The sequence below is a fragment of the Chinchilla lanigera genome, unplaced genomic scaffold, assembly GCF_000276665.1.
Source record: "Chinchilla lanigera isolate Chin_1 unplaced genomic scaffold, ChiLan1.0 scaffold00059, whole genome shotgun sequence".
Lineage (NCBI taxonomy): Eukaryota > Metazoa > Chordata > Mammalia > Rodentia > Chinchillidae > Chinchilla > Chinchilla lanigera.
The window spans coordinates 7,318,290-7,345,856 of NW_004955460.1; the positions used below are offsets into that span (position 1 = coordinate 7,318,290).

A 27,567-nucleotide genomic window follows, 5' to 3' on the forward strand; every position below is an offset into this window, starting at 1 on the left:
GCTGATCTGAAGTTTCTATTTTGCCTTCTACCCTTGTACCACACTGCCCACCACTTCCCAATCTCCTTATAGTGAGACCTCACATCCCTTGTTTTCATTTTCCAGAAACAAATCCATGCCCTACCTTTAATTTCTTTCCTTTTCCTGCCCATATCCCATTTGAAACTAACCCAGAAAAATCTACTCACCTTTCTGTTCCCACTATAAAGTTCATGGCCTTCAACCTCAGTGGGAGTTTCTCCACCATCTAACCTCCTTTCACAGGCTCCTTAGTCTCAGGTCTCTCCCATGTCCTCATATGGCTCTTCCCAAGCCCTCTCCTCTACTACATCCACCACCGTGGTACCTCACCTCCACTTAGAGGTAAGAGTCCCAATTTGTTTGACTCCCCACTGAACCTCCCTAGTACTTAACGCCATAGATCTTTTTCTTCCTAAAGCTAATTTCTCAATCAATGACAGGGATCTATACTCCCTTTCTATTTTTGAATCACTCTGGCAACTATTTAAACCACTTCCTCTCTACACCTAACCTCTTGTCTCTCAGAAAAGGGCCGCAGAGGATACAAACATTCTCAGGTCTCCTGGAATAACCACACCCCTCCTTCAGTCCTCCCTATTCACTTCCGGGTATTCCCTCTCCTCCTCTCCTTCAAAGTGTCCCCCACTTCACTGCCTCACTTGCCGCTCGGGTCTTGCCCCCAGCCTCTTGCTCTCTATCCCCATCACTCCACTGAAATTTGTGGTCCCAGGGCCATTTCTGTGGCACCTCACAGTGGCACCTGCTTATTACTAAGTCACAACTGTTCGTATTTTTCACTTGAGACCCACAAGAACTTGGTGCTCATCATCACAGCAGCTCCAAAACCTGCTATAAAAAACATTCAAATGTGTTCTGTCAATGATTCAGGAAAGTTAAAATGGGGCCAGTAGTTATAGGGAAGTTTTCTAACTGGGTTCTACAAAGACATTTCAGGGTGTTTATAAGGCATGTTATTCCACAGATAGGGGCAGGATCCGCTCCTTTCAACTTTACTCACCTCCAGAAATTCTGTACCCATTTAATCTAAAATAGCTATTTACAGCACATCACAGACCAAGAAAGTTCTAATGTGGACCAATATAAAGTTGCCAACTAAGAACACAAAAAAATAAATAAAAAAACCAAACACAGTCATTTCACAAAAGACTTCTCCAAATATGTAAAACTGACATGGATTTAATCTTAAATTTAAAAAAAGTTTTTCCCAAGAAAAGACAGCTGACAATCTTTCACTGATGTAAAATACAATTTTCAAATACAATGATTTGTGAAATAAAATTTGCTACACTGTGATATTTTTCTCAAAATTTTTGTCAATCTGCAGATCTGTATTTGAGATCAGAACATAAAGTGGAATTCACATCTCCGATTTCCTTCCTGTCACTTCACTGTGTTGGGGAAAACAGCAGTAATGCAGCATTGTTTAATACAACTGGAAATATTCTGACAGTACTAAGGAAAAACACTTCCCTGCAGAGACAGGATGAAAGCACAGCAGGCAGCACACTGGGAGCAGTGTTGGGGTTTCTCAAAGTGTACTGCCCAGTTCCGCAGTAGCACAATCTGGGAACCTATTACAAATGCAAATTATTTGGGCCTTACACCTCAAACCTAAAGTATTGTGAATTCTGGGGGAGGACTCAGCAATCTGTTAACAAGCCTTGAGAGTGACTGTGATGCAGTCCAAATTGGAGAACCACTGCTTATACCCAGCATAAGCTCATGCCTAGAAATGCACAGGAAAGGGTCCTTAGGTCTAAGAGAGTTTTGGAATTAACTGGAAAGCACTTCGGAATTATGATTGAAAAGTTCACTCAAGCCAGAACCACTGATTTACAGGAGTCTGAGAATCAGTTCTTTGTTCATTATGAACACTTGCTATCTTTCAAGACTGTGAAAGTGAACACATTTCTTCTTTAAGACACAAGTGTTTTGTAACTAGGTAATGCTAAGGGAGGAGGCTGTGAGATTGTGGTCTCTCTTAAAACTGTACTTCCTATTTGGCCACATCACAGGAGAGGATTTTTTCCTTCGTGTGTGTGTGTGTGTGTGTGTGTGTGTGTGTGTGTGTGTGTGTGTGTTTTCTTACAGTTGGAAGGGTTTCAAAAAACCTTGAAGTCAAGAAAATTGCAAACACTTGCCTTTTGAAACCCAAGATTGTATGTTTTTACTGGTCTGAGATGTCTGGGCCCAAATATAATGCTGGTAACTACCCCCCTTCATTGAGAGAATTTATTAGCTTCCAAAGGCAGATCATCTGCTAGACTACTAGGCTTGCTGAGGAGCCAGCCGGCTACAGAAGACCACATTCCATTTTCTAACTACATTCAGACCTCCTGGATGCCTGGTCTCTCCTGGATAAGTGTGCAAAAGAGTTTATATGATCTTCAATGTGTTTCCAGTATATAAAAAAATACTTCATGGTTCGTTCACTCAACATAAAGGAGTTCTCTGGGATTTTAGTCAGGATCAATTTGGCTATTAGATGGGATAGGTGTTAGTGTTCACAGAGAAGAAAGATTTGTTTTTTTCCCAGTACCAGGAACTGAACTCACTACCTTGTGCTTGCCAGGCACGTGCTGTGCCTCTGAGCTAAATCCCCAGCCCGAGAAGAAAGATTTAACAGCAGTTCACAAGCATCTGTCTTCACAATCATACCAGGGAACCTGTCACCCCCCCAATATTCCTCTGTCCTCCAGACAGGAAGTCAGGAAGACATTCACAACAGAAAAGGACATCTCCGGGGTGTTTCTGAAAGTAAGGTAAATCTGTTTACACAGTATTTTTCAGCTAGGCCACAGTGAGAAGAGTCTAATAAATTGAGGGCATTTCACATCTGCTAGACTAATAAGTGCTTGTCGAGGAAAAGATCCGCAATGTCCAAAATACAAGGCATACTATTTAGATAAGGAACTCCTCTATAAATCAGTAAGAAAAAGACAGGAAATACTAAAATGACAAGAGTACTTCAATGAAACCTAGGCAAGTAATGAGTTCCAATGACCCATTCATACACATCAGAGGCCAGGGATGTAGCTCAGTGGCACAGTACCTGTCTGGCAAGTGTGAGGCCCTAAGTTTAATTCCCAGTACCAAAAAAACAAAAACAAACCATACACATCGAAATGAAAGAAAATAATTAAAACATAATGCCTTTATATTTTTATGCATAACACACAACATACAATAAAAGTGAATACCAGGGGCTGGGGATTTAGCTCAGTGGCACAGCGCCTGCCTGGCAAGCACAAGGTCATGAGTTCAATTCCTGGTGCCAGAAAAAAAAAAAAAAAAAAAGTGAATACTTATGTCTACCAAGAATACTCATATTAATAAATATTAAAACCCCAAATGTTTATCTAAAATTAAAGGGGTACTGCGATACACTCCAACAAAGGAAGAAGAACTACAACTTCCACCAAATGAATAAATAACACAGGCATAATCATCAGTGAAAGAAACAAGCTATAAAAGTACAGCTATGTGGTATTCAAGTACAAGTAAAATTAATCTCTAAAGATAGATGTCAGCAAAATGTTTATCCTTGGGAGAAATAAGTGTAACATTGAGAGGTAGCAAGCTGAAGACTTCTGGGACAGTAGAAATGTACTATATATTTATTCTGGATGGTGCTTACCTGGACGTAATATACATATGGGAAAATTTATAAAACGCTCTGCTTAAATGTGTGGGCCTTTCTTCCCTGAAAAGCATTTTTATGATTATAAATGCATGCTAACTATAAAACTGAGAAAATATGATAAAGAAGAAAAATGAAAAGAATTCCCAATCACACAATGGGGAAAATCAGTGCCAAAAGGTCAATATGTATCCTATGTAACAGACTTTTTGCAATATGTGGCCCTGAAGAGAATAAGCACTCTACTGTTGAAACCAATCACTTTCATGTACTAAATTCCCAGGATTACATATATCAGTGCTTCCATGTGTTCAACCACTTGAAAAATTATTGCCTGGGGGCATCAAGAGAGCAGCAAGTACCCTTGTCTTGTCTGTATTCAAATAAAACATGGAAAAATAACAAAACTTTTATGAGCTCACTGACCTCCATCATCTACCCAACAGCTTACTGAAATTTCACATCTGGAATCTAAAAAGAAATCAAAACCTCCCTGAGTCCAGTTTGCAAATCCAAACCTAATAAATAGCAAAAATAAAATTAATTTTAAAAAATGCCTGCTAAGAATCCCTTATTAACTTACACTAGAACAATCATATGGCCTATACTACACTGGCATTTCCTTAAGTTCCTTTAATCTACCTTCATGTATCCAGTATCTATGATGAAGAAATGGCTTTAGTTATCAAATCCTTTGAGTTCATTTTGTCTTGACTGCCTCACTGGAAAATATGTTAGACTTTAAAAGCAAAGTGAAAATAAAAAAAGATGTTAGATAAAACATTATCCACAAAAGAGTAAAATAGTAAAGCAAAGTTAATCTACTATGTTAAGAACTGGCTAATCCATTCAATTAACATTCATTAAGTAGCTATAGTATAAAATATATACATAGTTTAACAGAATACAGACTGCACCTGCCTGCCTGGATTTGAATCCATCTCTGTTATAGCTTTCATTTCTTCATTTGTAAAATGAGGATAACACAACTATCTGCCATATAAAGTTGTATGAATCAAGTAAGCTAACGCCTCTGCAGTGCATAGGATGGCACCTGGAAGGTGATGATAACTCACCAAGAAAATACGTAACTGAGTATTGAGTTTTACTGTTAACAGAGGTCTAACGTTATTATGCAAGTAAGAAAAAATAGAGAACTCAGAAAATTTCCTCATCAGAAATAATCACCAAGAATAGTATCTAACAGATCTTTTACACCATGTATTTCTGAACTTATGATTCTATATTACCAAACCCATTTAAAACTTCACATGCCTATTTTACTGATGTTGAATTTAAATACCTAAATTTAGGAAGTTAAAACTTTATCTTTCTCACTAAGGATTAAAACTTCTAATACTGAATACAAAATAAGCCATTCAAGTTTTTAGAGAACACCTGTACAAGTAATTTTAGATAGCAAGCCCAATGAAGGGAAAAAAAAAAAAAAAAAAAAAAAAAAAAAATTGAACAACAAAAACAAAACAAAATTTCCTAGAACAACTACAAATACTTAAAAAGAGATAAACAAAATATTTACTTCACGAAACTTCTCAGGGCCCTTACAGTTTGCCCTCCGTGAGTTCTAGCCCAGCCTATGCAGGCTGTCCTTCCCACCTTGTGCACCAGGATGATCACTCCTGGTCCTTAAATCCAGCTCTAGGGAGAGCTGATCTTTTCTCTCCTCTTTCATATGCTGTGCATTCTTGCTTCAGTTCAACAATAATTGTTTCATTCCATAGGTTAGAGCTGTGCTACCAAACAAAAATACAATATGAGCAGTAGTAGCCACTTCACAGGTTTCCACACTGAGAAGTACAGATCTGGAATCTAGCCCTCTGCTATACAAAGTACGATCCATCAGCATTACCGGTGAAGTGCAGAAACTCAACCCCACCTCAGACCTACTAGGACAGGAACACAAGGTTAGGGTTTTTATTTTTACTGTTTGAATAGTCATATTTACCATTTAAACTGGGGCTAGGGCCACATTTGTATCTTACCTCTAAGCTAGCAAATGTGTGCTAGCATCATTCTAGCTTATCATCAAAGCCACAGTACTAACATACCTACCTGTACAGTCTTTTTTATTCTATGGGAAGGGCCTGGATACTCTGGAGAATACAAATCTGTGAGGAATAATGAGTTGATTAATGTTGACTTTCCCAATCCAGATTCACCTAAGAGGAGAAAAAAAAAAACAGGGGAAAAAATTTTGTCAGACACAGCCCACTTCACCAAATGAATGCAATAGCCAAGCTTGATTCACTCAAGTACTTAATCTAACAAGTCACTGATGTTAAAATATACAGTTCAAAGACTCCCGACCAACATAAGTATTTTGCACTCACTTTTTATCAAATTAGACTCACATGTACCACAATTATTTTATAACCGCTTTACTTTTACCATATGTGTTCTTTAAAAGAATGTATCTAATACTGTAATTTATACTTTGAATAGTAATGTATTCCTAGACATCAAAGTTAGCCATTATGAGAAAATCTTAGTTGATGATTTATATATTACTGCTTCAGTAAAATAAAAAATCTAAGTGTAAATCTTCATTACAGACAATAATGAATGACCAAAGCAAGAAATAATGCAGCTACAAAAAGTAGGAACCACAGTGACAAAGGAAATTGATCACATTGCATACCTCAGTATAAAATTCAAAATTACACACAAACACACACACACACACACACACACACACACACACACACCCCTTTCTAATTTACTCTCCTATGTACTAACCATCTCAAGGAAAACGATACCTCTCTATGAACCAGACTCATCTCTACCTCAAGCAGGAGGCATCAACAGAAGAAGATTAGGTATGATTTTCAACATTCACTCTTCCTTGCCTTCCATGTCTAGTCTACACCACATCAAGTATACTGCCCATTGTCAACAAAGGATAAACAGTTTCAAGGTATAAATAATACAAGGTTAAATCAAATTATAAGTCATAATAATTAATACAGCACAGGTTAAAGTATTTGTTTTCTTTTTATTTTTTGTGACAGGTTCTCACTACATAGTTCAGGCTGGCCTCAAACTCCCAGCAATCACCCTGCCTCAGCCCCTATGTGCTGGGATTGCAGGTGTGCACCACCATGTCCAGCAAAAGTATTTACTGCTACTAGTTCATTTATAATAATGAGCATGTTTAACCTACTAAGAGTTACATGCCTAGCTAAATTCTTCCTATATTAGCTCTCAAATGAGGTAAGACAAAGCCTTTTGTGCTTCACTTGGGCCTCAAGGGGGCAGTAGCCTAGTTACCAATTCCTTCCCTCAACTACATTTAAACCTCTCTTGCGTCTGCAGGGAAGGCTGGTTCTGTCTTGTCTAACAGAAGTTGTGGGAAGCAGGTATGAAAACTGCACAGAAACTAAAGTCCACTGCCTGGAGCCACAAGTCATGGTAGAGAGCTAAGCAGACTCTATAAGCACCTAAGAAAACAGAGCTGACTCTGAGACATTATGACATTTAAATGCAGCCACACATACAAGAAAAAAGACACACACAAGGCAGACAAAATGAATGTTCAGAAAAGCCCCAAGACCTTAGGTTTTCACCTTATACTGACCACTAGACTCAGAGAAGGCCCAGCCAATCAACAGAGGACTGTCCCTGGCCAGTAATGGGGAAAAGGAGAGATCACACAACTCTAAGATATCTAGACAGCAAATTAAAAAGTGGCAAAAGTTAATTCTTCCTTATTAGTATTTATATGTAAACTGAAGCCAAAATGGATAAAAAATGATCCAACTACATCCATCTATAAGACTCACTTCAGAGCTAAAGACAAAAAATAAGTAGAAAGCAGAGGGTGGAAAAAGATACTCCATGTAAATTGCAAGCAAAGAGGCAGGATGGCAGTGGTAGCACATAAACCAGATGTTAAAAAAGAAACCTGTTAGGAGTCAATTAAGAACTTAACATATTGATGGAAGGATTGGTGGATACTGGGAAGTAGGAAGAAAATGTTCAAATGGGAAGGTGAATAAGGGAGGGAGTAGAGAAGAAGGGGAAAGAAAAAAAGGATAGATGGAAACAAAGCTTTTGCAAATGAGGCAGGGAAGGGTTGGAAGGAGGGGATGGGGAAAAAAGAATCAAGTTATATCACGCACAGATACAAATTCCCTATGATGAACGTGATCATTATGTATATCAGAAGTGTACCAATAAAATGTACTGAAGCTGAAAAGTTAAAAAGATCTATTCATTCAGATGATATAATAATTATAAACCTGCATAGACCAAACACCAGAACTTCAAAATCTGTGGCACAAAAAATGACAAAACCAAAGGAAAAATGGCTCTACAATAACATCTGGAAATTATTTGGACTCCAATTTCAATACCAGATAGAACAACCAGACAGAAGACAAGGAAAAGGAAGATTCAAATACTACCATAAGCCTATTGTCCCTAAAAGACATAGACAAAACACTGAATCCAGCAACACAGAATACACATTTTCCTCAAGTACGCAAAGAACATTTTTCAAGAATGACTAAAACAAGTCTTAATAAAACTAAAAAGACTGAGAACAAACAAATTATATTTTCCTATCACAATGAAAAGAAATTAAAAACCAAGAAGACAGGAAAACCTACAAATATGTGGAAATTAATCAACATAACCAACAGTTAAAGAAGAAATTAAAATATTATCCTTATAAAAATAAAAGTGAAAACACATTATACCTAAAATTATGGGATGCAACTTAGAAGTACTACGATAGAAAATTTGTAAATGCTCACATAAAAATAATGATTTGATTGAAAACCTACTTTTAGAACCTTAAGGAAACAGAAAAAGGGCAAATTAAACTCAAAGTCAGCAAAAAGGAAATAACTTTTGACTCAAGTACGCTACAGAACATACATATGTTCTAGAGAACATATATATAAGGGCTAAAAAACAATAGAAAAAAATTAACAAAGTTTTTAGAAAGGAACAAGAAAATTAACAACCAGATTTATAATAAAATGATTCAAATTACAATTAGAAATAAAAGTGGAGATATTACTCCTATTTTTACAGTAATCAAAAATTTTAAAAAAAAACATTCACTGCATATTTTGATCAACTCTTGTACACTCACAAAAAAACATACAGAAGAGAAATCAAGGGAAAGGGGGATCTTTAGAATAGTGATCTAAACATTAAAACACACAGGAATAAATACACCCAGAGAGGCAAAAGATATGAGATCTGTGGCAACTATGAAAGAAATAACACAAATAAGTGGAAACACAGTCTACGTTCAAAGATTGAAAATATTAATATTGATAAAATGGGCATAATTACCCAAAGAGATCTACAGACATAATTTAGTATCTATCAAAATCCCAATGACATTTTTCATAGACATAAAAAAATTCTAAAATTCATATGGAACCACAAAAGAACCCAAATAGCAAAAACAATCAAAACAAAATGAATACAGTAAGAGGAATTACACTACTTGATTTATATTTAAATTTATGATCAATTCCTTTTCAACAAAGACGTCAAGAACATACAAGGAAAGGATAATCTCTTCAATAAATGGTGTAAGGGAAACTGAATATATACCAGCAAAACTATGAAATTATATCCATATCAAACTCTATACAAAAATTAACTCCAAATGAATTAAAGATTTAAACATAAGACCTAAAACTGTAAAACTACTAGCAGAAGATATAATGGAAAAGTCCCATGACATGAGTTTTAGCATGTTATTTTTTAAAAATATGACCCCCAAAAACATGGCCAACAAAGGCAAAAGAAGGTAAATGTGATTATACCAAACTTGCAAATCATACATCTGATAAGGGTTCATATCCAAAATATACAAAGGAGCCAAATGACTCAAAAGTAAAAAAACAAAAAACAATTCAAAGATAGGCAAAGACTAGGCATAACGGTACATTCTTCTAATCCAAGGATTGGGAGGCTAAGGCAGGAGGACTGCTGCAAGTTCAAGGCCAGCTGGAATTACATAGCAAGATACTATCTCCAAAAAGAAAAAAAAGGTAAAAGCTGAACAGAAACAGACATTTCTTAAAAGAAAACACATAAATGGCCAAGTGTAGGAAAAATGGTCAAGCTCACTAGTCAACCACTAGGAAGTGCACATTAAAACCACAAATTTGTACCACCTCACATTGGGCAGAATGTTTATTAAAAAGATAAAAGATAACAAGTGTTGGCCAGGACAAAGAAAAATGGGAGCCCTTTCACACTAGCGGCATATAAATTAATATGGTCATTACTGGCGCATGGAGACTCCTTGAACAACTGAAACATGGATGAATCTGGAGGACACATATATTGCTTCTTCAATACTCTTTAAAAAACAGCAACTACCTAACTGCAATTTCACTTAAAATTACATTTTCTCCCACTGATTTTTTTCTGTAGCTTTTCAATTCTTGACAGTATCATGAATCTTCCAAACTAAATTCAAACTATGAGCAATTTCTAACATATCAGCAGATATCTAAACAACGTCCCATAGGTTCCTGAACTACACATAATGAAATTATGGACCAAAGCTTTTAACCTCAGTTCACAAGTGGCATGCCCGAAGGCTGGCTATCTGAACAAGAACACTACCTTGCTTTAAATCAAACTATGTTCTAATTTCAAGAAATTTTATCAATAATTACACAAGTTTAACAAAAAGGTTAAGAGTGAGAAGCCTGCAATTTAATGGAAATAATTAAGTTTACTATTTCACCAACTTATTCTCTATATTCCATATTTTTAGACACACAACATGAACCATGACTATATTAACTGGGTGGTCTATTGAAGTAAACACTTTCAATAATACAGGGTTATCATCTGGTCCAGAAAAAGAAAATTTCAGAATCAAATTCAGTACTGATCACCTGTAACTGGTGTTTTTCTAGTTCCCATCTCCACATGTATGCTTGTTGTTTTCAAGTTATTTGTACTGATTCTGAACTGCTTTTGGGTAAACTAAACTGTTCATCATAATAGATTTCTAAAATTGTTCAGTTTCCTCAATTCTAAGATATACTTTCACACCATCAACATTTCTAAAAAGAAATATCTCAGAATCAAAATGTTCATCTACTGCAGTTCTTACTTCCCACAAATAAAATCTGATTATGTGTTTTACTGTTCAGATGGGCACTGTAAGCAGAGATAAAACTCCTAAGAATTTCAGAGATGGAAAGGGCATAGAGGGACAGAAGCAGAGGAAAAGGAAGGGGAAGTAAAAAGGATTAACTTGCAATATGGATACATACCAAAAGATATGCATTCAGAATATATCACAAACATGTACTGATAAAAAAATTTCCTATAAAAAGACCATGAGGAAATGCCAGAGATCAAAAGAATTATAACAAAAATGAAGATTGTTATTGATGGACTTACTAGTAGGCTGGACACAACTGATAAAAAAAAAACCTCTAGGCTTGAAGATATCACAATAGAAACCTCCAAAACTGAAAAGCAAAGAGGACAAAGACTGAAAGAAAAGAAAAACAAAAACAAACAAGCATTATTCAAGGGCTGAGATAACTATAATGGTACAAATAATGGGAATTTAAAAATTTTCAAAAATTGAGATACCAACCACAAAGTCAGAAGTTCAGAGACACCTGTCAGAATAAAAGAACAGCAATGTGCATCATTTTTAAACAGAAAATCAAAAATAAGAAAATAATCTAGGAGGTGACAACTATGTACATAAGAACAATGAAATACATTTGACATCTCAGAAAACAAGAGCAAAAGAGGGAGTGAAATATTTAACATAGTCAAAAGAGGAAACAAACTCAGTTTATATCCAGATGCTCCCCTTAAAGCAGTGATGGTGAACCTTTTAGAGCTTTCAATGATAAACAGCCCGCTGTGGGTCACTGCTACTGCCCTAAAGCTTCATGTGACCACAGGTGGGACCTTTGACAGGTGATTGGATTAAAGACATCTTAGCTGGCTTGCTGTCGGAAAGTGCAGCCTGGCTGGAAGAGGCATGTGATTGTGGCTGTGACCCAGAAGGGTCTATCTCCCTTCCCGGCTCCTTCCTAACTCTGCTTCCTGTCTGCCATGAAATAAGCAACTCTTCCTCCGCCACGCCCCTCTGCCGTGCTGTCCTGCTTTGGAGCCAGCAGACTATGAACTGAAACCTCTACAAACTGTGAGCTGAAATAAATCTTCCCTCATTTAATATGCAGGTACTGGTTAGCATTTCAACGAAGATCGTGACTAACCTAGATCCACTAACCTAGAGTTTTGTACACTGTGAGACTAAAGTTCAAACATGAAGGAAAAATACTTTCTCAAGACAAAAACTGAGGGCTACACTTTGGAAAAAATGTTACAAGTCATTTGGAGAGAAGGAAAATGGTATGTCAGAAACCTGTATCTATATAAAGAAAGGAAAAGCACTAAAGATGGAATAAGTGAGGGTAAAATAAAAACTTATTTTTCCTGTTCTTAATTGGTCTAACAGTAACAGTTGCTCAAAATAATGTATTCAATTAAAAACAAGCAAAATGGCCAGACAGATAAATCAGGAGGACAAAATAGAGGGACCCTAAATAGAGTCCTATAAATAAAGTCAACTGATCTCTCCTAAAGGAGCAAAGACAATAATACAATAGAGCAAAAATAGTCATTTGAACAAATGGTGCTGAAACACCTAAACATACACACACGAAAATGTAAATGCAGACACAGGCAGACCTCGCATCCTTTGTAAAAACCCAAATTGGACTGTAGTTGTAAGTGTAAAATGCAAAAGTATGAAACTCCTAGCAGATAATGTAGGAGAAAAGCTAGAAGACACGGGGTACAGCACTGACTATAGATTCAGCACCAAACCCACAATCCATGAAAGAAATCACTGATAAGCTAGAGTTCATTAGAAACAGAAAACTTCTGCTCAGGGAAAGACAATGTCAGGAGAATGAGAAGACAGAGACTGGGAGAAATTATCTGATGCAGGACTGTTATCAAAAATATATATGAAGCTAGGCATGGTGGTCCACATCTGTTATACCAGTGCTCAGGAGGCTGAGGCAGGAGGACTGCTGTGAGTTTGAGGAAAGCTTAGGCTACGTAGTGAATTCAAGGCCAGCCTGAACTACATAGTGAACCCAAAAAACAAAAACAAAAGAAAACAAAACAAAAATATAAACACACACACATACACACTCACACAATTTAGTAATAAATAGCCTGAGAGCAATGTGAGACTGTTTTGCATAAACTATAATGCAGTAAATACTTATTAATCACCCCTACGTATCAGTCAAAGGGATTAAAGGCGCAAATAGATCAGAACTCCAACAGACTAGTGGGTAGACAGGTAAGTGAGGTGCCATGAGTTCTAGGTATCTTCAGGACAGTAGAAAAAGAGAAAAATAACTTCTAACTCAGATGGGGGTTAAAGAAGGTTTCTAGTAAAAGGTGACAACAAAGCTGCATCTTGAAGGATATACATATTTAAACAGAACTCTGAATCCATGTAATTTATTTGGATAAAATACAAATACAAAGACCCCACACTGGGAGCTACTAAATCAGTCTCTAGGCCAAGCTTTGGGAAACAAGTGATTATGATCTAAACCAGTAATGGAAACCTACCACCCCGCACACTGACAAAACCAACTTTAAAAAATAAATACGTTAATGCACATGCAGGGCTGGCGGAGGTGGAGTGCAGGGGCAAAGGGAAGTACAGTAGAAGGAAATCGCTGGATGACTTTCAGGATTCTGATTTGCACACCCAGACAGAAGTATAGTGTAACTGTTATTTGCACTGCCTTTAATGTCAGGCTTGCTGGAGGAGAATCTAACCCTTCACAGCATTCTAGTGCACAAGACACTGAATCTTCTACTTCCTCACATATCACTTTGGCATAACAGTACAGACTGTGCCAATTAAACTAGATAACCCATGTGAAAGCTAAACAGTGGCTGGTACAGAGTAAATAACCAGTAGGTAGTATTATTTCTGTGATATCATTTAGTGAGATTAAGAATATGTGAACATTTAATAAGATAAAGGCAAGAACAAAACTATGTAAGGCAGAAGTTTAGAAAAAAAAGTTCACATAATAGTAACAGGTTTCTGATACAGATAGATCAAGTGATTAAAAAACACTAAGTACTAAGTAATTAACATCCTTGATTGTCAAATAAATATACAAAAATTCCCATCCAGATAATTAATATATTTTAAATACCTATGGAATACTTACATAAGCGGATTAGATGTTAAGCTATAAAGACAAGCAATCAATGCTGGAAAACACAGAAATTTGTAGACCATATTCTCTGGAGTGAAACCAAAGATTAACAAAACAATAACAATCCATTTGCCTATACTGATATAAAACAATTTCTCTCCTTAGCTCTTCTTGTGTGAAAACTACTCAAACACAAACAAAATGAGTGCTGTATATGAAAACCTAAGGGATATAACTAATGTATTCAGAGAGAAAATTGTGCTTAAAAATCAGCCTAAAGAAAATAGTCCAAACTACAGGGTGGCTCTTGGTGAAACTATGAACTGGTAACGTTTTTCTGAAGAACAATTTAACAGTCTATCAAAATTTAAATCCTCAAATCTCTTGGCCTAGCAATTTTAATTCCAGAAATGTACATTATACAGGCATTTACATGTGGGCCTAAAAATCCAAGGAACTTAAATAAGCATTGATTGTAACTGTTAACAACCACGTCCATCAATCATGAACTATATAAACATGATAAAGACATACCATCATGGGATACCCGTAACTGCTAAGAATATACTGACATGGATGTTATGAACAATATATTAAGTGTAGGGGCAGACATTTACAGAATAGTATTTATACCATAGTATCATTTATTTTGAAAATCTACATGGTAATGCATATAAGACTACAGGAAAAGGCCAACAGACTCATATCAATTTAATATTTATCTCTAGAGAAGAAGCTAGAACTTAAAAAGGGAGGAAAAAGAATTTTTTTTTACTAAATGTCTTTAGAACGTAGTCTTTTAAACAAAAATATGTGTTTTTATAAACTTTCCTGTCTTTGTAGTGAGGAGTACTGAAAGGAAATATACCAAGTTTCCCACAGTGGTTATTTCTAGATGGGAAAGGTTATGAAACATTTTAATTTTTCCTCTTTGTACATCAGTTTTTCTACAAGGAACATGACATATAATTTTAACTTTTAATTCTTTAAAGAAGCTAATGAGAATTGAGTCCAGTAAGAGGCTAGAGAGTAAACGAAAAGGAAGTAGCACGTTCAAGCGACCGCAGTGCCGGGATGAGGAAGGGTGACACGGGTTCTGCCACTCAGCATTCCATTTGAGGCTGTGCAGTTCTTTCGTGGAACACTCCTGTCCACTCAAGTACACATGGTAGCGTCGCTGGCCTGTATCCACTAGATGCCAGTAGCAATCCTAGGTTTTGACAACCAAAAACATCTCCCAAAAGGCATTCTTCAAATTTTAAACATCAAACCCTGCCGTACTGAAATGCTGTATCAAAAAACATGACAAAGACAGCCGCTAAGTTATGAATTATTCTCTGTGCAGCCATTTCACAAACATTGAGTCATTTAATCTTTACTGCCCCATGAAGCAGGTACCAGCTGAAAATGAAAAAAACTCAGACAAAAAGAAGAGAAATGTTTTGCCCAGGGTTGCAGAAATGCTAAGTAGTGGGGGTAGGCTCAGGTGACACCACGCAGCCAGACTCCTAAGCCCAGCTCCCACTGTCTCTCCAAATACTCATTTGCCTATTAGGACTCTCCCAAAATTTCCAAGTCGTTCCCTACTCTGGTTAACTAGGTTGGATTACCAGTATCTTCAGTAACACTTTTTATTACATACAACTACAAGAAAGACACGGACCTGACTAAGCAGTTTACATGCCTCAACTTTCATCACTACAGAACGCTATCCAAGGTTCTTTACCCAATTTTACAGATGAATAAACAAAAACTCTGAGAAGTCAACTTGCCAAGGGCAAATGTCCCTATCAAATAGCAAAGCTGTATCTCAAGCTGAATGGCAACGCTCATGGCCTTAACCAGCAGGCTATTCCAGACTCGGAGCAGGTTAAAGAACATCCTCTTTGTTCTGCCCTGCTCTGCTTAGTTTTAATATGGAAAAGAGGTGCACTGCTTTTACTGCACTAATACACGGAGTTCTAAACAGGGAAAGGACAAAGGAATTCAAAATTTAGAAGAGGCAGAAGAGAGAAAGCCAGTGTTGTACACAGTTTTGTTTGTTTTGGTGGTACTGGAGATAGAATCTAGGGTCTTTACACTGAGCTACAACCCAGTCCTCTTGCATTTTTCAGGCTGACACAGTCTTGCTGAGCTGTTAAACTGTCTAGTCTGGGCTTGCAATCCTCCTGCTTCAGCCTCACAGCAGGCTGGGATTACTATACAGGCATGTGGCACTACATCCTACTAAAGATTTATAGCTTTTGATCTCTTCAGAGTGAATACTCTCTACCTACCCCAGCATCTAATCCCGTATCTTATCTGGACCCTAACTAAAACCTCTTTGTTAGCAGGCTAAGAGGAAAAGGAGAACCTTTTGTAAGATGCATTAATACTCTCAGGATAACATTCCAATTCAGTGAACTTTCTTCTAAAGCACAAGATATTAAACATTAAATTCATACAAATAAGACAGGTAGGCTATGAATGATTGTTTTAATGATTCTGTTATACTATTATAGAGATTACCAAACTGTCATTCAAGTAAACCTGATAAAAATTGAATTTCCTAAACAAAGTCACTCAAATCATGGGGACCAATATGAACCTGATATAAGAAGTCAGAAAAACACAAGCTATTTTGTAATGAATAGCCTTTTCACCATGAAACACAGCACCTTTCACCATGGAAATAGCTTGGTAAAAAAAGAGTATTCCCCAGAGGTTTTTCCTAAATAGCACCTTCAAGATGTAATTTGGTACACCCCAAGCCTTTCCACACTTTCATCGGTGTCGCATCCCCTTAACCCAAGTTATCGAAAATGTCTCTTCAAAAGTTCACCTGTGACCTAAACTAACCACAACCTCTGTGCCTTGAGGGCATCAATAAAATGCCGCTAAAGGTAATCACTGCAGCGCTAGAGTTGTTTTGAGCACGGGACCTCATCAGAATCTTTCCTTGGCACAGTGTATGCCTAAATGCTAGATGAATTGATAAAGACTAGAATATATTTGTAAATAACATTTTTATAAATTCTGCTGACTGATTCAAATTAATGTCCACTTACATTTATTTTGACTTTGAAATACAATAGTGTCATTATTGTTCCCTTACATTGGACTTCAAAGTACAATATTTGGATTTAAATTTCGTTCTTTGTTAAATTATTTCATAAAAATTATGAAATAAGAGTAATATAATACATGTAACTTTAACATAATAAGCATATTAAAATAATCTTTCTCCTTGAGGTGTAGTCCATGAAAACTACAAACATTCTATCATCACTCAAGAATATTACATTTTCAGCATTCACGAAATATTTGTATATGAGGTCTTGAAGAAAGTCCCGATACCCATAAAACCGCTAACATCAGGTTCCTTCAGGTCCTCAGAAGTGGGATTCTTTAACATCCTAGAGAATTTATAAGAGAAATCATTCTGAAAAGTCCTGTAATTATAGATACAAATTTATCTTTGTTTTACTGCATCTCCTCCTCTGTAGCCAAATCTATTCATTTCTAGACTTTCAAGGACTAGAACAGTACTGGCACTTAATGATCATTCAATTTTTACCTTATATGTAAAGGGGAAAGGCACAGATAAAATGCCCTTTCCCTCAAAAATACGAAGTACGTTAGGAGCAGTAAGTTATACAAATACAAGGTAAAATGTGACCGAGACCATGAATGAAATACTCAAATGAAAACTGAGATATCACACCAGCCTGGAAAGGAGGTCATATTTCAATGAGGCTTAGAAAGAGGGAATACCATTTCAGTAAGCACTTCAACTTCCTAGAATACCTGGAAGTAGAAGAGGTCACTGTTACCATCTTGCAAGCAACAGTGTGGGGAAGAAAGCAAACACAGATTAAAAACAGAATGTCCAAGTCCTTCAGGGCATCTGTCTGTGATGGCCCTGAAGCGGCAGAAAGCTGACGGTGCTCCAGGAGCTGGTGCCCTGGGTAGGGAGCTCTTCTGTCTAGTTCCTCACATTCTCTCCTCACTGCTCCTGGGTTTTGAAAACAGCTTTGTCCAAATTCAAATCCTAACTGAATCACAATACAAGTATGTGACCTCAATTAAGAGACTTACTTTATTAATTAGCACAGTGCTTGACATAAAAACAAAAGTACCTCAAATGTCATCTATTATTAAGATACAGCTGTTAATTTTAACTGAGGTAGAGATGAGAAAGCACCAAACTGTATTTCTTAACCAGAATTCATATCAGTGTCATGTAATAGCTAAGAAACTATTTCAGAATAAATGACTATACCCCACCCCAGGCCCTAATGCCAAAGCAATACCCAGGCAAGCATGTTCAGCTATTTTGATAAAGTTTCCTAAATGATTCAAAAAGTAGATAAAATTAAGAAATTGTAGTAAACAGAAGATGACATAGGGAACGTACCCGGTTACATCAACATTTAAAGATAAAGATTAGAAATGGAGTCTAACACACCAGGATTCAAAAGACCACTTCACAGTATCACAAAAACCGAAGAAGAATTTCAAAGAAAAACTGGTCGACAATGCCAAATAGGAGCCTACAGAGAAAGTGACTAATGCACAACAAAAAGGTCTACTGATTTTTAATAAAAGCAATTTCACATTAAGGAGGGAAACAAAATGGTAAGGAGTCAATGCGTGGAAAATAAGAAAGTAGAAATTTATCTTTCCTTCTTGTAGCTGCAAAATAACAAAAATATGTTGCCAAGGGAGTGTGCTTTCCTTGTTCCTGTGGATTTTGTTTTGTTTTGCTGAGACAGGGTATTGATACGTAGTCCAGGGTGTCCTTGAACTTGCCATGCAGCTCAGAATTTTTGATCCTCCGCCTGGCAGTGCTGGGATCACTGGCAGCACAGCCCTCGCCCAGCTGTGGAAGCTACTTTGTATTTCCCTTTTTAATGTGTTTATCTGCAGAGGATTTAATTTATGAACAGCCCATAATTAGATACTGATTATTTTCAAGGTATTCCATACATATGTGATCTTGGCTTTCCTAAAAGGTTATTTCAGCTTCTTAAACATCTATTAAAGTGTACTTCAACATGTAGACTGATAAGTTAATTCTAAAATGCAAACCCAACAGGTTTCTCCATGAGCTGGCTCTACAATTACCTTAAAATACAAAATATGTTTACTTAATCTAGTTCAGGTAAGTGACCACCGGTACTAAGAACCATGTAACTATTCTACTGTGTAGCTTGCAGCAAACATTCTAATCAGCCACTCAATAATTACCTCTCCGGCCAACTCAAACACCTTTCATTGGCTACATCTTTCTTAATATATACTCAAGAGATAAAAGTGCTCATACAGCCTGGTTCAAGTGAATTAACTACATTTTTAAAACTCATGTTACTGAAAACAACCTAACACTACCTACTTGAAAAATCTTCCACAGGGGCTGGGGATTTAGCTCAGCGGCAAAGCGCCTGCCTGGCAAGCGCAAGGTCGTGAGTTCGGTTCCTGGTACCGGAGAAAAACAAAACAAAACAAAACGAAAAATCTTCCACAAGTTAATTACTCCAAAAATGAGTTACCACAATTTTGTGGTAAAAATGTATTACCTGATTTAAACTAAGGCCTACAATCTTGCATAAAATGTAACAAGTTTCTGTAAATTGTTTCCCTAAACTGAGAAGAGGTAAAATGGACAATCAGGACCCTGGATCTCTCTCCCTCAATGTTCCTCTAAATTCTTCCCATTATTGTTTAAAATTGTAACTGTTTATTCAATAAACACTCTCACAAAAAAATCAACTGTTCTTGTGAATACTGTTAGCTTTTCATGTTGGAAAAAAGTAAGACTTTCCTATAAGTTCCAATTGTGATCAGCATTCATTAAGGAAGTAAGAGTTTTGCCAGGCATGGTAGCACACACCTTTAAACCCAGCACTCGGGAGGCTGAGGCAAAAGGATCACCATGAGTTCAAAGCCAGCCTGAACTACACAGTGAGCCCATCTCAAGACAGCCAAAAAAAAAAAAAAAAAAAATTACAAAAAAGGAAGTAAGAGTTTTAGGGTTGGGGGAAAGAGGGCTGGTTTTAAATTACTGGAACCAGAGAACGTAGAGATTCTGTGAAAATACCACAGTGGAGGGTTCTACAAAGCCAAAAGGTGATTTAAAGCCACTAGGAAAATTAGGGAATAAATACAAAAGAAATGTCAGAAAAGAAGGTTGGAGAATACTAAGGAAATTATTTTACTTGGATTATCTAGTTGACTGAAGAGCAGAAGCAGGGCACTCATCTTTGCTGAGAAGGGACATGTTCTATATAGTGGTGCTATGGAATGCCTTCAAAAGCAGAAGTGTACAGTCTCTGAGTAGAGTCTGAATTAGATGACCCACAGATTCTGTCTGGGACTTAACTTTCTAATAAACCTCATATACCCAAATATACAGTCTATGGACCAGGGTTGCGTGTGTGATTTATACCAGTATTTGTATCAATCTCTCATCAACACTTTTTAAAAAGTACATGAATATGCATAGTTATACCATTCACAACACATGAAACAATATGAGTGTTTAGGAGTAACGTACTTAAGTCTGACAAAAGACTCTCTAATCAATAATTAAAGGCTTGTAATTTAAAATGTAGCACCTCTGTCAAGTATCTAATTAGTAACATTACTTTTCTTTCCTTGGCACTTTAATTAGGCAAGGATGAGACAAATGAGCATTTACACACCTGTGTATTGGTATGGCACTTTCAGTTCACATCCTTTGCCAAGTCATCTACTTCTGGGAATCAAACACAGAGAAAAATAATGCAATAATATATTTAAAAATACAAAAGTGGAGGTAGAAAGACTTAAGTTCAACAAAGGGCTAAGCATATCATGATACGCCCCTAAGAATATATTACTCAGTTACTCAAAATTAGACTTTAGAAAACTTGTTTGACAGGGGGAAATGCTTGCATTAGGTGAAGAAATGATATAAAAGTAAGTAAAATACAGGCGGCTGGGGATTTAGCTCAGTGGCACCCCACCTGCCTGGCAAGCACAAGGTTGTGAGTTCGATTCCAGGTATCAAGAAAAAAAAAAGTAAATATGATATTACAGCTATACTTAGGAGACAAAATACCTAAAAATTTATATGGTGATCCCCTTACTTTTAAGAAATGTTATCTACTACTTTGTTACATTTCTAAAAGAAAAACACTGTAACTAGTTGTTTTTATAGTTACAATATTTTAAAACCATGTATCTTAATATCTTTGTGGGCAGGGGATATAGCTCAGTGGCACAGTGCCTCCATGGCAAGCACAAGGTCCTGAGTTCTATTTTTGGTACAAAAAAAAAAACCTTTATTACACCAGAGACAGTGAGTTACAACTACATTTCCAGGATGTAATTTAATTCTCTGTTCTAAACACTCAAGTGCATGTCAAACAGTGCTTCCTCAACTGTAGAAGGGTAAAAGGAAAGTCGTGGCAACATGCAGATCACTGGCGGCCAGGCTGTGCCCAGCAGCCCAGAAAAGTGACCACAGGGATCCAAGAAACGCTGGCCGACAGCAGGCAAAATGTGGCTCACTCCATTTCATGCTTCACCTTTAGAGGACTAAACTTTTATGAAATTTATTCCACATTTTGCTATCACAATGACCTGAACCAAGAGAAACCATGGCTAACTGCTGAATGACACTAAATCTGATCTTATTAAAATACAATTCAATGACAAGAGCAAACAGCATTTCTGCTCACTTGTAGCAGACAATGATACAAAATATCAAACTCAAAATTAAAATCTTCAACTTCTGGTAAAAATAATCCTTAAAAGTCTTTACATCGATGACATTAAATTCCTCACATAATCAAGGGAAGACAAGAGACAAAAAGTTCACAGCAGAGGCGTAATACAACTACAAAACGGGTGCACTCTTAAGACTTCCTGATGTCAGGCAAGTAACTGAGAAAGTACTTCTCTGTACAGAACAGGCAGGGAAAAACCATACTGTGTTTACAAGAACACAAGCTATGCAGCTAAAACTTGTTTCTAGTGGGAAAGGACTAAATCCTCAATCGCCTTCCAAATTAGTTCATCTGGCACCAGGAAAGCACTCTTCCCAGCAAGAGTGCTTGTGGAGCATAAAGCATGTTTGTGTTCATATTTATGATCAAAGAAATTCAACTGACACAGCAGGATTAATAAAATATTTAACCTGTTAGTTGCCATATTACTTTCCACCATCCCCAATCATTCTCTTTCTTTCATTCCTGGTTTCTAAGCCATAAAAATAGACTTACAAATCAACATTTATGCCATTTATAGATTTAACAGAAGCATTCACATATACAATTATCATTTGCATACACAATTATCTCCAGCCCCCTATGAGATAGGCGCAGTCACACAGCACAGGGGGTGAGCTCCACTCCACCACCCCTGCATATTCCCAGGTTCTGAAGGAACACAACAGCACAGCTTATTTATTTTTCATCCCAGTGCAGTGTCTGGCTTAGAAAAGACTAAGTAAGCATCTGCTATGACAAGGAAACAGATTAAAACCTGAGCTATGGTTTCAAGATTCTACTCTGTCCTACCAGACCAGTAAGATGTTACCAGCACTAAATCCACTGACTGTTAATATGGCACTTTAAATATACAGTACTATAGCATTTACTACATTGTCACTAGTAAGGTGTTTTTACCTGATAATTCTTTTGAGGGCAGAAGGGACCATCTCCATTTTTATACTAGCAGCTTGATCTAGAATTCCTAGCACTTTACTGCTGAGCATGATATATTAGCTGAACTGCCATTCAATCAAAATCTATTTTCTGAATTATGACAAGCATGCACTATACTTGGTTATCCTTTATGTCATTATGGTAATAACTTCCACCTGTAACTCTTCTATCACTAAAAACTTAAAGGATGAACCACAAATCACACTTCCTTGATGTGCACAATAACCTTGTCCCTATCATGTGTTTGAGCGTTGTAAGTAGTATAAGAATAGAGGGCCCAAACTCTAAAACCTTCTTCCTTGTACATATTAATCTGCTTATTTCAACTGCTGGTAAATTTGGAGATCATCCTAAAGTTCTCCAAACTCAGTTTGTCAAAACATACATTAAGTGGACTCAATAGTAACTCTACAATATTACCACAATTTTACCCATTTTTCTACATTTTTTAAGCATCAAAAGGAAAAATTTTGTCTGTTCGTACACCAGCTAATTCTATAATACAATTAAATATTCATTTTTAAATACTCTAATATTATTTTATTATTTTAGTTCTCTTCCACTGTCCTTCCTGAAAATCCAACCCAGAACTCATCAGAGCACACAAACGTGGAAAGTGATGGAGCACGCGACACTAGCCCACAGCCGGGCATCAGCACCTTCAGGATGGGGACAGCTCCCAGGTAGTCTGGGAAAGGCCTGGCTTGTAGTGTGAGTCCACAAAAGGTTAAGGGGGCATCTATATAGTCCTGACATGAGAAATGGGTAAGCAGAGGGACTCCCTGCCTCAGAGACAGGAAAGGAGACGTGGGGGCAGGCAGTGGATTACATAGAGTGGGACAGACCATATATGGAAGATAATGGTTTCTGTGGTGAATGAACTTGGGAATAGCACTGTGAAGTTAGATTTTTCACAATAGACAGGCAGACACATATGTCATGTAAACGCATGTATGTGTGAACATGTAAACACATATTTGCTCTAATTTTGGCTGGTATATAGGAGAATCACTCTGAAACATACATTTGTTTCCAGATATTGGTTGGTATTATATGGGAGAATACTTTTTTTTTTTTTTTTAAGATACTAGAATTAAACCCATGCCCTCATGCATGCTGAGCTGGATCCTCAGCCTTTTAAAATTTACTTTCAGACAGTGTCTCACTAAGTTGGCCAAGCTGGCTTTGAATTTGAGATTCTCTTGCCTCAGCCTCCAGAGCATCTGGGATTACAGGGATATGGACTATAAACTCAGCAGGAAAACATCCCTGAAGAAAGCAAATACACTATCAAGGACATAATGGAGAATCATCCACCTCAAATATTTCATGGAAAACAAGTTATGTACTGTACTTCTGATATGTTTAGAGTTGTTTCAAAATTTATAGTATATTATTTCCACATAGTAATCAACATAAATTAATGCCACATACCTGTAATTACATAAAAATACTTTGTATCTATAATCCTGGTATTTTAAGTAAATAGCCCCCTCCCTCTTTTTTTGTCTTTCTGAGACAGGGTCTCGCTATGCAGTTCAGGTTGGCCTCGAACTTGCCATGATCCTCCGGCCTCAGCCTCCTGAGTGCTGGGATTACAGGCGTGTGCCACCACGCCCGGCTAACAGCCCCTTTAAGACTGTAATTAATATCAACTTAGAAAATAAATGCATGACAAAAATATCTCAATTATATTTCAAGAAGTTTAGAAGGTAAGCAAAACCAATGTCCTCCTTTCCTACTGAAAATCTGGTCCATGGTATTCAATATCTAAGCCTACCACTTTAAATTGCCACTCCTATACAAAAGAACCCAGTTATAAATACATGCAAATTATATTTAAAATGTGTTTATTAAAAACAAAATTTGATTACTATTACTTCCTGGGAAAGCTATACCTTTCCAATCTGTAAAATAATTTCGAGGTTTTGTAGTTCTAAGGTGAAACGTGTGATTTACTGGCATAAAACTGTATTTCCAACAAAATCGACTTATCAAAAAATGTAGGAACAGAAAATTTCTTACTTTGGGAGAGAATAAAATTGATTCATGATACAAAAAAAGATTCAGTCTACAAACGCTCTTTAGAAAAGATAGACCAAGAATATGAAGAGCAATATGCTGACCTCCTCTGGTGCTGTGCTATCTGAAGGAAGGGAAGATGAAAGGGAGGGAGAAAGAGAGAAAGGAAGGGAGGCAGGGAGGGAAGGGCAATATTACCATCTCATATTTAAAGTAATATTTAGATAAATGTAGTACAGCCACCCAGGAAAAGGATGGACTTACTTTATTCTCACTAGTATTTGACTTCCATACCCTGTAGAGTAGGGAAAATCTACAAATCACCCAATAAGGATAAAGAAAAATCACCCTTTCCTGACAAGAGGAAAACTACACAATGGATAAATTTCCTGTATTTTATTTTCATCTGTTAAAAAAACTGGGTTAACATATGTTCCCTTTATAACCTAGTCTTAAAGTCTTGGCACCTTTCCAGCCAGTGCCCTATTCTGCTGGCACTGACAGACTGTGTGGCCCGAAGACTAGCTAATGAAACTCAGCAAATACTGCATCACTTTATTTCCACCCACAACCAATCCTGGGTATATTCATTATCAATGAAACAACTGCTCCAGGTCTCAAAAACATGGACATATTTATCTTAATCTCTAACTTAGCATATATAGTATAAAGTATATCTTAGGACCTGGCTTTCCAACATAGGAGTACCTTCCATTACCCATTTCCAAAGACCGTAATAGGACAGAACATGTATGAGGCAAAAATGTACCAGAAATTATAATCTGAGGACTTAGCAGTATGTATCTTTAAATCACACATTTAAAAGTCTCCTAAATGAAACTGCATATTACCATGATTACATTTCTTATAGTATGTATCAATCTAGACATAGCTCCTCTTACAAAACCAAGGTTCCCAATCTATAAAACTGTTTTACAAGCGTTTTTCTGAATTACACTGCTCCACAATTAAAACTGAAATTACATCCAATAAATTAAGTGAACAAAACATATATTCATTACTGAAAAATATCTCTCTGAAATTACAAGTACCATTTAACTCAAGCATTATTATGAAAAAAGAATCCTTTCTCATAGGCAGGTTCTTCCCTAAAGACTCAAAGTAGACCCCAACATGTTTCTTTACTTCTAGAAAACATCATAATCTGTAATTATTTCACTTACTGTTTACTTGCTTGCGTAGCTCCCCTAAATTAACATAAACTCCAATAATCTTCCTCCACAAGGAACACAAAACTACTGTATTTGTAACTGTAATAATGTAGTGTTTGTAAGGGAAGATCAATGAACTAAATCAAAGAGTAAGAAAGAACAAAGCCAAACAAAGCTTCTAGTTTTAGAATTATGTAACCATTTTTAAAAAAGCAAATATCAGATTCTGGCCTCACAATTTACATTTTAAAAATCTATGGATTCAAGACTTTAAAATAAAAAATTAAGCAAGACTCGATGGCACATGCCTATAGTCCCAGCTACTTGGGAGGCAGAGGCAGTGCATCACTTGAGCCCAGGAATTTGAGGCCACCCTAAGCAACATGGAGCAATCTCATCTCAAAAATTTACAGATATTAAAAAATTAAACCTTTAGTCTATGTACTTGAATACAACAGAACCCTTAATATTCCTGAATCCAGCTGGTCCTTAAGAAGAAAACCCACAGTAAGACCAAAGCCTGGCATGGTAGCACACATCTTTAATCCCTGAAGCAGGAGGATCACAAGTTGGAGGACATCCTGAGTAATTCAGTGAGACCCTGTCTTAAAAAAAAAAGCTGCGAATTTAGCTCAGGGATAGGGTGGTTGCCTGGCATTGGCAAGGTTGAGTTCAATCTCCAGTAGTGGGGAGGAAAAGCACGAAAAACAAAGAAAAGACTAAGTAAACAGTACAATACTCTAATACAAAACACAACACAAAAATTATAGGGAAAAAAGCAAATGTCTGACAGTAACAATAAAAACAACAAAAATAACAGAACACTTGAGAGTACATATATCACTGGAAAAATGAACAGTTTTAAAAATTAATGGTATAAGCCACGTGTGGTCGCACATGCCTGTAATGCCAGCACTCAGGAGGCTGAGGCAGGAGGATAGCCCTGAGTTTGAGACCAGTCTCGGCTACATAAGTGAATTCAAGGCTACCCTATATAGAGAGCCCTTGTCTCAAAATAAAACAAACAACAACCAAAAAAACCCCAACCAAACAAAAAGGTACAACATTTACAAAAGATGCAAGGGGTTGAAAGTGTGGTGTGGTAGCAGTTGCTGAGCATGTACAAGGCCCTACAATTGGCTCCCCAGACCTACCCCACATACAAGGCAATTCCAAAGATAAATAAGCACAAAAAATAAACAAATAACCAGTAATAATAAAGTGCAAAGGGAAATAAATCACATTCTAGGCATGACACTGGCACAGGAAGCCTGTGCTATCTAACACTGGCAGTATGCAGAGAACAGGGTACTGTCAACACTTGGCAAGTGTGCAAACAGTACACAACTTGTCTGAGTGCAATTTGTACTGCCAATCAAAACTTCATTAAAACAATCAATTAAATCTTTAAAAAACAGCAGTTCATCTGTCCAAAGCTGTAACCTAAGGAAATAATTAAAAAGTAAGCAAAGCTATAATTATAACATTATTTACAGTGTAAATACTAGCTAAAATAAGTGTAACCATCCTGACAACATGGTCACACATGGTAGATATCCATCTTGACAAGCCACTAAAAACCACATTTCAGCCAGCTGCCAGGTTATTAAAGAACATCTGACACTGCAAGATAATCGTACATCTAGAGATGTAGATCTCCTCTAAATATCAAATGACTATTGGACTTGGTTTCTGTCTACAAAAATGACGAACTGTAAACCAACTAGCTGGCCTTAACCAACAGACAGAATTCTACTATGTATAAGTTC

At 36.8% G+C, this 27,567-nt stretch overlaps 1 protein-coding gene across 3 annotated transcripts in view; it reads right to left on the minus strand.

Annotated features, from left to right (window-relative positions):
• The window catches only part of Sept7 (septin 7), an 87,296-nt gene that overhangs the window by 30,838 nt on the left and 28,891 nt on the right, over positions 1 to 27,567 (minus strand). For all 3 annotated transcript variants that reach the window (XM_005397770.2, XM_013521220.1, XM_005397771.2), the window contains exon 4: positions 5,756 to 5,862. In XM_005397770.2, the coding sequence (XP_005397827.1) occupies positions 5,756 to 5,862 (107 nt within the window). The remainder of the gene's footprint in view (positions 1 to 5,755; positions 5,863 to 27,567) is intronic.